The sequence below is a fragment of the Nicotiana attenuata genome, unplaced genomic scaffold, assembly GCF_001879085.1.
Source record: "Nicotiana attenuata strain UT unplaced genomic scaffold, NIATTr2, whole genome shotgun sequence".
Lineage (NCBI taxonomy): Eukaryota > Viridiplantae > Streptophyta > Magnoliopsida > Solanales > Solanaceae > Nicotiana > Nicotiana attenuata.
In genome coordinates this window covers 338,313-352,016 of record NW_017670732.1, presented here as the reverse complement: position 1 = coordinate 352,016, position 13,704 = coordinate 338,313, and the positions used below count along the sequence as shown (strand labels likewise).

Genomic DNA, 13,704 nt, shown 5'->3' with positions numbered 1-13,704 from the left:
TCCCCTTTGATTTTTCGATTTTTAAACTTCTAGTTTCCTAAACTTTCACCTATATGCCTTTTTGCCTTGTCATTTTTTACCCCCTTCTTTTACCAAATTGTGAGTTGGGAAAGATGAATGCTAGTTAAGTTTGATTGAATATTAGTATTATATTCCAACTGCTTCCGTAGTTTGTTAATCTGTATTTTTGTACTTGTAATAATTGGAGGGCTAATAAATTGACATGCACGTGCTCTGCACTATATTCTTTCCTTTTCTAGATGCACTATAACGTTTGTAGCTCACAAAATATAATCACTTTTATTCCAAAACTACCTGTTACCTCAGAGATTATTTATACCACATAAAACACCGTATACTTGTCTTAGTGATTTATTTATATAGGGCATTTTATCGTCGAGGTTTTATGGCAAGCTCGAGCGTCTCTCCTTCCGAAATCTATTCCAAAAGCACGAGTATTAGCTTACAAGAAACAAAAAAGTTAGGTGATGTCTTGGACTATGCGTAGCTTTCAAGGATGGAAAAGGGCAAATCCAATGATATCTTTGATGTCAGTCACTCAACTAGTTAAAATTTTCTTGGCCATTAACCTACTGCTATCTTCTCTCTTTCTCTGTATTTTGCAAAATTTGCATGGGCATGGGAGTTGAGGAAAATCTTGAATAGGAGTGCTAAATTCATTATTATAGGATGTGTTTTCTTACTATAATATTAAAGCTCATTCCTTTTGCTATCAAAATCTGGTTTAACAATTTCCATTCATTGTTCAATTTTGTACACTATTGACTCTATTGGCAGAAGATTCAAGTTTCTAATACATGTCCTAATATATAGTGGTTGTTCAATCATTTTTCCTTCTTAGTGGGCTGTTTTAAGAAGTTCAAAAGTCGCATTATCTGAATTCTTTCTTTATTTTCCATCTTCTATTTCTAACTTGTTTTTCAAGAATTATCCTCCTTTTGTTCCAATTCTAACAGCAATGCTGAAAATAGGTCATACTTCTATCACACGGTATACCACCACCAAGATAGAAGAGAGCAAAAACAAAGTAAATGTAAATTTTGATCTTCAAGTACCATTTTTGCCACAACAAGAGTCCAATAACTACACCATTTTCAAAGTTATCATACTGTTGCAATTGTACAGCGTACAAGAGCAGATAAGAAAAGAGAGATGCCATGTTACATATTCTCACTGTTCCACCTCCACTTCTTCAAAACAATCCATCATTCACTCCTAACAAGATTAATTAACACACACATATAAGCCAAAAAGCTAAAAGACCCGAGAAAAAAGAGAGAAGAGAATGCACCAAAGAGCATGTTTGGTTTTAGATGAGCTAGGGTGTCAATGGAAATGCTATCTCATGATAAAAATAACTTGTCAGTACTTCTCTTGCTCCAGCCTCCTGTATGGCATTTGACAAGTTTGATGAGGAGCATCGTGTTGCCCCTCCCCAATATAGTCCTAGCTCTTGCTGCTGATATATAAATATAGAATGAGGAAAAGAAGAATGTGGGAACCCAGCAATCATTGTTGTGACCAGCATTATGGACGACTCTGTCAAGCATAAGAGACTGTAGTTGTCTTTATGAAAGATAACTCTAGAGTAGGACTGTCTGAAAAACAAGTTTCATTGAGCTGCCCTTGAGTTACCAATTCAGGTCAATTCCCATGGAAAGCTCTTAATGAAGTTGCTTTGACCTCCAAACTATACCCAAAAGTGCTGGTTGCAGTACAGGAAAGACGCTGCAGTAGAGGAAAGGCTAAGATCTCAAATGACAAATGCAGGCTGTTCTAACACCGAAGTCCTTCCTTTTGTCCTTTGTTTGCCAGGCTTCTTGCTGAAGGAATTGCTTAGGTAACACATACAACAAAAGATGATAGGGAGCAATCAGCTGCTCCAGTAATAACAGCACCCTTGATTCTGATCTCCACGAGATAATTCAACGCTCTTTCTGTGATGATCTCACCAGGAATTAGCACTGGAATACCAGGTGGATAAGGACATACAAGCTCTCCACAAATTTCACCGAGGCTATCTCTTATGCTGGCTTTACGTTTTTCAGCAAAGAAGGCCTCTCTAGGGCTCATGCTCATTCTAACATCATCAAAGCATGCAAAATGATTTACATTTTTGCCTTCATCTTCCAGAGGTTGATGAAAGTGATAAGTTTTCGCTAGATGCTTTAGACCAGCTGCAAGCCTAAGAACATGATCCCTTTGAGTCCCCAAGTTCAACGCCAAAGTAAAAGATTTGGTGCCTACAAGTTCACAAACAACACCAAAATCTTTGCACAATATATCATCTGCTTCAAAACCTGAAAGACCTAACTGCCATACACCAACGGTTAATCGCAATGGGTCAATGCAAAAAGAACTAGAAAAACTTGGAAACTCGAGGACTGAGATTCCAGGAATTTTACTAATCAAGCTTCTTGCTTCCATTGCCAAGTTCATCGCTTTGTCAAATATTGCCTCTCCATTTTCAGTTAGTTGGGCCCTGGCAGCATCCAGAGATGCTAAAAGCAGATAACTTGGGCTACTACTTTGAAGCATTTGTAGGCTTCTGCTGATTCTTTCTCTATCCACAAGATTTCCTTGCATGTGCAACATTGATGATTGCGTAAGCGCACACAAAACTTTGTGAGTAGACTGTACGGAAAGATCAGCTCCCTGGCTCAAGGACGAGCTAGGCAGCTTCCGATGAAATCCTAAGTGAGCGCCATGAGCCTCATCAACAATTACGGGGATACTTTGAGAATGACAGATCTCACAGATCTCATCTAAGTTGCTGCATATACCGTGATAGGTAGGGGAAACAACCAAAACGGCAGCTGCTTTTCGGCCCTCCATTTCTAGCTCTTTGATTGCCTGGTACACCTACATATCAAGAACTTCACCATTTCATGGGTACAAGTTAAAGTCTTTTTTAAAAAAAATAAAATAAAATAAAAAGAAAATCCATATAAATTATTGCATCTTGATGTTATACTTGCCTGTGATGGAGTGATGCCACCAGCGACATCCCAGTTGAAATCATATTCAGGGACGATGTACTTTGGGAGTGCACCAGACAATACCATGGAAGATATGGCTGAGATATGAGAATTCCGTGGTAGAATAAGAGTATCTCCAGGTGAACAAGTCGCCATAATGGCGGCCTGAATTCCACATGTACTACCACCAACAAGGAACCATGTTTCTGATGCTCCAAAAAGTCTTGCCGCTTGTTTTTGTGCTTCTAAAATGGGACCTTCTGGAGAAAAGAGATTGTCAAGCTCTGGAAGCTCAGGCAAATCATGTAGAAACGGTTTTGAACCAATGAGCTGAGTCAACGATGATGGTGCTGCTTTCCCTCTGTTATGGCCAGGAAAATGAAAACTTGCAGCATTTTCTTCAGCTGAAGCTTTTAAAGCACTAACAAGTGGAGGCAGCTCATTTTGACTGGCTGCAGCACTTGGAGCACAAGAAATTTCTGTTGAAGGAACTCCATTATATCCTACAGAGCTTGTACAGTTCTTGATTTTCCGGGGCATTATGTCATTCCTTTGCTGCAATATATGTTAGACTAATAACTGCTGTAGGTTTTGTTTGTCAACGTTGAAAAAGAAAACTTATCTGTCAATCAGCAAAGAATAGCTCTCCAACTATCAAGCGGAAAAGAAAACACAAATAAACAACATTATTCTTTTAATTTCTATGTTAGTTATATGTTGGAGAGAAGAGTGTGTATGTGGGGGTGGGGGTGGGGGTGGGGGAGCAAGAGATTATCGTGACAAATGGTATAGAAATCAAATGAGATGTTCACATAGTCGTGGCAAACTTTCTTTTACCAACTCTTAATACAAGATTTTCTAATGCATCAAACTTCTATAAATGTCTTTAAAGCGAAAGTCTGCTCGTGCTCCAAAGAAATAACTTTCTAATACGAAAACATAAAGAAAGAAGAACTTGTCCGATGGTGAATTAATAGCTGAATTGGTTATCTGTTCCATCTTCTTCACTAGGGCAACCCCACACTCTCTTTGACGATATTAGTTTTTGAGCAAAACTTGCTTTAGTCACTAAATAAACCTACAAGCTCACTATCAAAAACCACTTAACTATCTACATCCACAAAATATTTGATATGGTAACTGAGCAAATGAATACAGCATAAAAGCGCAATTATACCTTCATGCATAATTCCTTTTTTTTTTTTTCTGAAAACGCTGCAATCACTATTGTTCATTGATCTCGAGTTGTTCACCAACAAAACTAAACCACTAGCTAATAGGAACACTGTTATGATATACGAAAAATACAGGGACCAAAGCGATAGAAAGAACATTGATAACGTCTCTCGAAAGACCTAACTAATTTAGTCAGTAATCACATAGGAAGACAAACAGCAGTACAGAATGTGAAGATAAAATTGATAAGAATCTCCCCAAATGAAATGATCTAATAATTAATTTAATAAATTCCGTATAATCGTATTGACCCATCAACTGAAATACAAAATTGAAAACTTTCAACTACATTCTACTCAATAAAGAGCAATAACAGAAAGGAATATAAAAAGTAGAAAGAGCAAACTAGCTTAGTACCACAAGCCCCTAAGCTATATATGTCAATTCCTAGATCAAACTAACACGAAATATATAATTTTGCTTTAATTAGATAGTCAATTCTGGCCAAAGATCTACTTAGCTTAATAATTGAAAATGGAGCAAATTTCCAAAAAGGTCAACATATCCAAGTTGAAACCAAACCTCCAGTTCACCACTAAAATCAACTGTCCTCAATTTCTTTTCTTTTCTTTTTCTTTTATGATGAAGTAAGGTTAACTGTACTCCATATAAATACTTTAAAAAGTTCTTCTACTGCCAAGCTATTTTATCATACATAGAATTCTGAAACAGCATAAAGCACAAAACTTCAGCTCAATTTCTTAGTTTCTTTTCATACCATCTACAAAAGGGATGTAACGAAATTAAAAAATTTACCAGTAATACTAAAAAAGATTGATTTTTTCGAAACCCCACTTGAGAAATGCAAGATTTTGGTCTTCTACAAGGCCTGAAACTCCATTTCCTGCAAAAACTCCCAGCAAAACTCTGCCATTAAAGCAAGAAAAAAGGGTTAAAACATGCGATGGAAATATCAGCTCAACTAAGTTCTTTCCTTTTTTCTTTTTCTTTCTCTTATCATTTTTGTTCTGTTTGGAATTTTTTTGGTTAAGCAGTCAAATTCAGATTCAGTACCATATCCAGACTTGCAGAAGACATCGTTAGCTTGTTGAGTGAGTATGGTGGGGTGGTAGTGGTATTTAGAAACGACTATGAATTATCCTGTGTTCATTCTATTCGGACCATTAGCACTAGGCTGGGCATATATCGCGTAAAAATGGTAAAATGTTTATTGGGTTAGGTATGGGGTGATTGGGTTAAGGGTTGGATAAGGATTTTGTGTTATTTGATTACTGGTTTATCCGTTCAGGTCTCGGTTTGCCCAATTTTGTTAACTGTTTAATCGATAACCCAATAAACTTATCAAAATTATAATTTTACTCTTTAGGTATATAAAGCCACTTTAGGGCTTCATTCTCTATTAATATTATGTTTGGACTTTTTAATTTTTAAAGTGTAATTGCCGCAATTTTGTGTTGTTTCTATCGTATTTGGACGAGTAGACTTCAACAAATCTCTTAATTCCTGATATGAAAGTAGCTTTTGTAATTATGGTCCTCTAATATTCCCAATATTCAGTATATTTTGCTAATGGATCCTCCCGAATAGTATGGAGTACGCGTGTCACCTTTCCGGTACATGTTATTGCTCTTGCTACAATTGCTGAATAAGTGCATTTCACGGTATCAATTTATTTAATATTTTGCTCTTATACAATACAACACTGTTGCGTTATGAAAAAATTAATAATGAGCTCTTCAGTCATTGTCTTGGTAGGATGCAAGTTAATATGGTGAGGTCATCCTCTTTAATTTCATAATATCATTGATGTTCATTCGTGTGTGAATATATGAAGTACATTTAAGAAAAATTTATTGTATTACAATTGAAAAAACTTTTGATGAGAGTAGACATGTGTCCATGAAACTTTTGTTCACTCTTTAGAACATAATTGAAAGAGATTAAGGTATAAGATCAATTAGCGTTATACACTACGCTTTTCGCTCTAAATTAAATTACATTATCGGGGTAAAATCGAACCGATATCGATCGATATCCGATTAACAAATACTCGATAACCGATATTTTATCGGTTCGCTAATCGGTTTAGCATATTTATAAACCGATAACTGATATGTCGAACCAATAATACTCACAACCGAATCGAACCGACCGATACACCCCTAATTAGCACTCCTGACAGTGCAGAAATAGCCGTTTTTACCCCTATTTAAAAAACAGCCCAAGTTTATAAAAGTTTAAAGTTTATCCATCTCATAATTAACTACAGTCTGTCAAGTCTGAAATTCCAATCGCGGGAATGAAGTTAGGATCTGTCAAAAATAGAATGCAGATCAATTTGGGCTATGGCAGTATGAAGTTTTTCTTTTCCCCCATATTGGCCATTGTTAGCCCCCTGCCACTTTGAGCTTGACTTGACAACGAGAGTGTTGTCAAGGGGCAGCAAGAGTATTGCCAAGCTAAGGTGCACGGGTAGCACCAAGACAAAAAAGGAAACGGGCAAGTGATGGCCAAGGCTTTGACAGGGGCTGATAAGTGGAGATTTTGACTACTTATTTGCACTCTTTTACTTCCGTTTTATCTCAACAGTGCTTATAGGTATTCCCGAAAACTAATAAAATGTGCTTTCTTGCAGGAGTGTTGGAATATGAGCCAAAGAAACGAAAATCAACTCAAGAAAGAGTAATTTTGGACAAGGACCAAAATAAGGCTAAAAGGCAAAATGCGGACTGCACAATATTGAGTGCAGTTACAGAACATAAGGAAGCCTCTGACAAAATCTCCATGCAAAATGCGGGCCGCACAATTCTTGTGTGGCCGCAGAAGATGAGGTTCAGAGAGATGGACTTTTTGGCCATGAAGAAGTGTGGACCGCACCATTATTGTGCGGCCGCAGAATCAAGAGCGTGGCTGCACTCAAAAATGTGCGATCCGCAGAAGTCCCCCAATGCCAAAGCCCAAGGTCAAGAAGTGCGGACCGCACCATTATTGTGCGGCCGCAGAATCAAGAATGCGGCCGCACTTAGAAATGTGCGTTCCGCAGAAGTTGAAGAAGTGCGCCCGCAACCCAGAATTGTGCTGTTGCAGAAGTCCAACCTGCCAAGCCAAGTTTCAAAGTGCGGACCGCACACAGAATTGTGCGGCCGCACAACTTCCGCAAGGGCAATTTTTGTCCGACAATTTTAGCTGGGTATAAATAGATCTTTTTGTCATTTTTAGGTTAAGTTTTGTGCACCTAAGAATAGATAGCCGTTTTTCTTTACTGTATTGGGTAGTAATAGTTTAACATTTTAACATTAGATTTTCTTCCCTTAATCATCTATTATGAATTTTTTCTTAGATTCTTCTTTAATTTCTACATTTTCTATGAGTAGCTAAACCCACAGCTAGGGTTGTGACCCAACCCTAGTATGGGTACTTAATGGGTGACTGATTTAGGGCTTATTTATGATATGGTAATATGATATTTAGCCTAGTTCTTGCTTGAATTTGAGAATTGATGGTTGCAAACATTGATTCATGCTAGTCTCTACTTAAGAAAGAGAGACTAAGTCTAGGAAAACTTGGCTAACAAGAAATTGAGATGAACTCAAAAAATTGATAGCCCCAATTAAAGGGCCGAACCTAGAGATAGTAAGACCCGACTTGAGCATATATTACTTATTTCGTGAAATACCCATTTGGACTTGAGAAAGCCAAATTGGGCAAAATCACTCAAACTACCGAGAGGTATAGAGTGAGTAATCGCGTGTGACTACTATATTGTATCCCGATCAACCAAACATGCCCTAAAGCTCTCAATCCATTAGGTAACCATCTAGGCTGAAGTTACAACCCTATATCTTTTATAACCTGAAAAACAACAATACCAAAAACATTGTCTCTTAGCTTTTCAATTACAAGCATTAGCATACAAACTAGAAGTAGAAAAGAAACAACTGAATACATGGAAGTGCAATCTTGGGCACGTCATACACTAGACTGGTATATACCTAATCCCACATAAAGCTATTTGTGGAATCGACCCCGAATCGTGTTGGGTATTTATAATTGCGTCGACCGCTTCACAATCACAATTAGTGGTGTGAGTTTGGGCGACATCAGAGGCGAGACAGCTTGGCAAGGGCTTGACAATGAGATGCGGGCTGAGGATGACACTTGATCATGGCAAAGGCATAAAGGCACGAGGTAGTGATGCCAAGGCAAGGCAAAAACGAAGTGGCAAAGGCAGGCTAAGTGCAATGGAAGGCAGTGCGCGAGAAAGACTTGTCATGGCATTGGGGCACGTCAAAGGGCCATGTGCGTGGGCAATGGCATGGGCAAAATACTTCTAGAATGCACCTGAGTACAAGGTATTGGCGCCTGATTAGAGCCAAGGCACGCACATGGGCAGCATGCTTCAGATTGACCAAGTCAAGGGCGACTACACGGCACATGCTGTGCACATGGGCAGCAATTGACTTTGCTAAAAAGCTGGCAGATGGTGTTAGAACATTTTTGGGCCCATGTTTCCATTATTATTATCATGATCTTACATGATCCTAGTAGTTAGGGAATGTCATCTACACTAGGCTAAAATAGTGGGCTGTGTGGGACAAGTGTCTAAGCCTAAGTGTGACAAGTGTAAGGCAAAGGGACCGTCTCATGTGCTATAAATGGGCAGCACCCTTATGCTTGTGGGAAGGATAGAAAAACGTGTATGAGTGCACAAATTGAGAGTTAGGAAGGATTCCTAAGTCTGTTTTCAAGAGTGAAAACGCCTAAGGTCAAGAGTGATCTTTTGTACACGGCTATACTTTGAGTTTGAGTTTCTTTGTATGCTCGAGTTAAATACAAATTTGGAAAAAGAGTTTCCTTTATATTGTTCCTTGTGTTCTTCTTTATTTTCTGTTGCCTTACTTAATTTCGTTACCTAAAATCAGTCCAAAGACTTACTACGTTGAAGTTGTCTAAAAAATAATCTATGTCCAAAGTTTCTTTAATTTTGGCTAAGTGTTGTGAGAAGGCTGAAGTCAAGTGCTGGACTTGGCTGCCGCACGGGCTGGTTTCGACGGACAGAAAACACGCATGTGACAACTGGTATCAGAGCGAAACAGGTTCGTGATAGAGGCACGACGGGCAACAACGAACTGCGGGAAAGGCTAACAAAATTGGAGGCATTTGTTGGATATGTACCTGAATGTGACGAATTTTAGACTCTCGTGACAACGGTTGCCTACCTTGAGGAAGAATTGGCAAGGCTAAGTCAAGATAATGCGGATCTGAAAAGTGAGACAGTGGTGCTGCGACGTGCTGTAGGCGAGGATGCTCCTCAACGTGGTGCTGATCGTCTTAAGGTTAAAATTCCTGAACCTAAGGCATTCGGTGGTGCAAGGAGTGCACGTGAATTGGAGAATTTTCTTTGGGATATGGAGCAGTACTTTCATTTTATTAGTGTGCAAGACAAGAAGGAAAAGTAACCTTGACTAGCATGTATTTGAGTGACGATGCTAAGTTATGGTGGCGCACTCGTGTGGCTGAAGATGAAAGTTAGGGCAGACCAAAGATTGAGTCGTGGGAGCGGCTTAAAAAGGAATTGAAGGATCAATTCCTTCCTAGCAATACGTCTTGGATTGCTAGGGAAACAATAAAAAAGTTGAGGCAAATCGAATTAGTGAGAGTATTATGTAAGAGTTCACTTCTTTGATGTTGAGCATCAGCAATATGTCAGAAGAAGATAAATTGCACAACTTCATGAGCGGGCTGCAATAGTGGGCACAATTGGAGTTGTGTAGGCAGAATATTCAAAACCTCGCAAGTGTTGTGGCTGCGGCTGATGCATTGGGTGATTTTCACTTGGATGATGGGACTTCTGCTTCAAAGTCCAACGACGGAAAGGACAAGGCAAAAGAGTGGAAGAAATGTGAAAATAACAATGCTAATGAAGGCAAGGGGAAGGAAGGCAAGAGGCTGGAACTTCAAAGAGCAAGAAGAAGGGCAGCAAATTTAGTGGCTGTTTCATTTGTGATGGGCCACATCGAGCAAGGGACTGCAAGAAGAAGGTAGTGTTAAATGCTATGACTGCTGCGGACAAGAGGGCTGCATTGGAAGCAATGGCCAGCGACAAACAAGTGGCTGGAGTGAATGCAATTGTGGTTGAAGAGAAGGGAGGCCAAGGGGCGTTGCTTGTCAACCCCTTAGGACTCATAAATTGACCTAACCTTGACGAGGACGTCGAGTTTCAAAGGGTGCGGGTGGTTTGTTAGCCCTCCGCCACTTTGAGCTTGACTTGACAATGAGAATATTGTCATGGGGCAGCAAGAGTGTTGCCAATCCAAGGTGCACGGGTAGCACCAAGACAAAAAGGGAAACGGGCAAGTGATGGCCAATGCGTTGACGGAGGTGAGGCAGCTTGGCAAGGGCTTGACATTGAGATGCGAGCTGAGGGTGAAACTTGATCATGGCAAAGGCATCAAGGCACGAGGCAGTGATGCCAAGGCAAGGCAAAAACGAAGTGACAAAGGCAGGCTAAGTGCAACGGAAGGCAGTGCGCGAGACAGACTTGTCATGGCATTGGGGCACGGCAAAGGGCCATGTGCGTGGGCAATGGCATGGGCAAAATACGGCTACAATGCACCTGAGTACAAGGCATTGGCGCCTAATTCAAGCCAAGGCACGCACATGGGCATCATGCTTCAGATTAACCAAGTCAAGGGCGGTTACACGGCACATGTTGTGCACATGGGCAGCAGTTGGCTTTGCTAAAAAGCTGGCAGATGGTGTTAGCACGTTTTTGGGGGCCATGTTTTCATTATTATTAGCATGATCTTACATGATCCTAGTAGTTGGGGGATGTCAACTACACTAGGGTAAAATAGTGGGCTGTGTAGGACAAGTATCTAAGCCTAAGTGCGACAAGTGTAAGGAAAAGGGGCTGTCTCATGTGTTATAAATGGGCATCACCTTATGCTTGTGGGGAGGAGAGAAAAATATGTATGAGTGCACAAGTGTGTTTTCAAGAGTGAAAATGCCTAAGATCAAGAGTGATATTTTGTACACAGTTGTACTTTGAGTTTGAGTTTCTTTGTATGCTCGAGTTAAATACAAAGTTGGGAAAAGAGTTTCCTATATATTGTTCCTTGTGTTCGTCTTTATTTTCTGTTGCCTAAAATCATTCCAAAGACTTACTACGTTGAAGCTGCCTAAAAATAATCTAAGTCCAAAGTTGCTGTAATTTTGGCTAAGTGTTGTGAGAAGGCTAAAGTCAAGTGCTGGACTTAGCTGCCGTGCGGGCTGGTTTCGGCGGACAGGAAACGCACCTGTGATAGCCACCATGATGTTCTTTTCTTACTGTGTTTCATTTTCTTTGTCCATTTCTTTGGGTTTAACTTTAAAGTCAATTAACTTGTATGCTTGGAAGTATAAAAGATATTTGTATAATAAGCCATTTATAAAATAACTAGTTTCTGGACACGCGCTTTGCACGTGTATCCCATGTAATTTAGTATACAATTTGAAAAAATTGCATATATTATTAAATAATGTATTTGAATTCTTAAATAAATATTTTAAAGATATCTTATTTTGATTCCTGGCTTTTTGCCTACAATTACCAAAGTTTGTAATATATATATATATATATATATATATATATATACACCATTCTATCCCAGCAAGATAGCTTATATCTAAAAAGAATATATAACTTTATATATAACAATAATAATTTACTATTAATATATTTAATCTCTATGCTATTATAACTGACACATCGTACGCAAGTATTTAAAAGGAACGAAAAATCATAATATTAATAGTTATATGTATCTCATCTACCACACACTGTCCTCCACTTATTTAATTGGACAATACCTAACAAAACTTTCAACAAAATGGAATAAAATAGATATATGAATCATGATAAATTCTTTAAAAATTCACATATTATAAGTCTAGTGTATAAAGTATTCCTCAATGGAGTGATTGCTTCATTTTCATGTATCTTCAATGTCAATATGTGCCTTATAAATAAAGTAATCCAATAAATTACACTAATACTTTAATTATTTTTATAAAATCATCATATAAAATTGACCTAATTAATTCCAAGATATCATATCAGAAAATAAAAAATTCTGATAAGGAAAATGAAGTTTAAATAAGAAATTAAATGAAAGTTGAAGGGAGAAAAACTCTACTGCTTAATATTTTATTTATGGCACAAGAGTCTATATATGATTATCGAAAAAAAGATAAAATAAATACTATTTCATAATAAATAACAGTCGACGGTGTGTTGCTTAATAAAAAATTACATAAATAGTACTAATATGCAATTTCATGAACACTCATATAAAAAGACAATGAACTTACATGTTAAACTTATAATTTTACTGCTTTCCTCAACTATTTCTTCTTTTAAAAGTCGATTTATATAAGTTGCTGATTCCTTTCTTAACCGAGAGAAAAACCATGATGACAAAGCAAATCAAAGGTCCTTAGCTAAGAGGTAAGAAGGCTTACATTGAGATCATCTCACAGTAGCAATAGATTATATTGGGGCTAAACTTTCACATTTAATAAAGGTTACAATAGTCAATTAACTTTTGAAGGAGTTTTCTGTAATTCAATCTTTATATTGGGACTTCATACTTATAATATAGTACTAGTTTCTCGGCACACGCGTTGCGCGTGTATCTCATCTCCATAAGAATAACTTTTTTTTTGAAAAAGATTACATAAATATAATAATTAAGTTGTGTTTGAGTTATAGAGTAAAAGTTAAAGACAAAAGTGTAAGTACAAGAAATGATGATTGTTGATTCTTAGTTAGCCAACTCAATACTACCAAATGAGACCTTAATCATCTCAGCTAATATATTCAATTTAAAATTTGTTTAAGCTTTATATTTTTATTACTTCAATTTCACAAGTTATCATGCTTCCCTTTTAGCTTTAGCGTGAATACACTAAAAAATTTAGGTATTTTTTTGAATTTTCTTAAAAAGCTATTTCCTTTTAAATAAAATGGTCAGGTGACGAACATAAAATGTCTTCTTTTTTTTTTCTTCTCACCAGCAAAATACACAAAATGGCAATTGTCCTATTTCTTTAATCCATAAGAAATCAACATGTTAGAAAAGAATAAAGCAATATCGCAAAAATGCAATTAAACCACCACGTTTTAATTGATCCACTGTTTCTTCACTTTAGAAAAGCTTAATTTCTCTGTCCAAGCACATATTCATGCACTCAGATCTTGTGTTTTTGTGAAGCAAGAGTTTATTATTATTATTTTCGAATTACTTTTAATTGATGGATGTTGAAAGGACTGTATTAATTCTATCCCATAAGAAGTAAAGATATAAATATTAATATCGTAGTTAGAATTTATTCTTTCAACCAATTCCCACAGTATAGTGTTTTACTTACGTTTGCGTCTATAATAAATTATCATTTAAAGATTTGATTTTTTTGTAATTGTCTCTTTTTTGTTAAAATATTTTTAAGAGAAATATATTACAAAAAT

The 13,704-nt window shown here is 37.5% G+C and overlaps 1 protein-coding gene across 2 annotated transcripts; it reads right to left on the bottom strand.

The window, feature by feature from the left end:
- Nucleotides 1–1,049: 1,049 nt before the first annotated feature.
- On the bottom strand, nt 1,050–5,413 carry LOC109242779 (arginine decarboxylase-like). Of its 2 annotated transcripts, none has more exons than XM_019409633.1 (4): nt 5,250–5,413; nt 4,992–5,102; nt 3,000–3,554; nt 1,050–2,883 (listed from the first exon to the last, which is right to left on the bottom strand). In XM_019409633.1, the coding sequence occupies exons 1-4, from the start codon at nt 5,271–5,273 to the stop codon at nt 1,858–1,860; spliced, it is 1,716 nt and encodes a 571-aa protein (XP_019265178.1). In that variant the 5' UTR covers nt 5,274–5,413; the 3' UTR covers nt 1,050–1,857. The 2 variants fall into 2 exon arrangements, with proteins under 2 accessions (XP_019265178.1, XP_019265179.1); XM_019409634.1 differs by having other exon boundaries at nt 5,031–5,102.
- Nucleotides 5,414–13,704: the final 8,291 nt, after the last annotated feature.

Bases quoted from the DNA above. Each gene is read 5' to 3' on its own strand.
- LOC109242779 (XM_019409633.1), bottom strand. From the start codon at position 5,273: ATGTCTTCTGCAAGTCTGGATATG. The intron at 5,103-5,249 runs GTACTGAATCTG...CTTTAATGGCAG, and splicing joins CTTCTGCAAGTCTGGATATG to AGTTTTGCTGGGAGTTTTTG. The intron at 3,555-4,991 runs GTAAATTTTTTA...CATATATTGCAG, and splicing joins AATCTTTTTTAGTATTACTG to CAAAGGAATGACATAATGCC.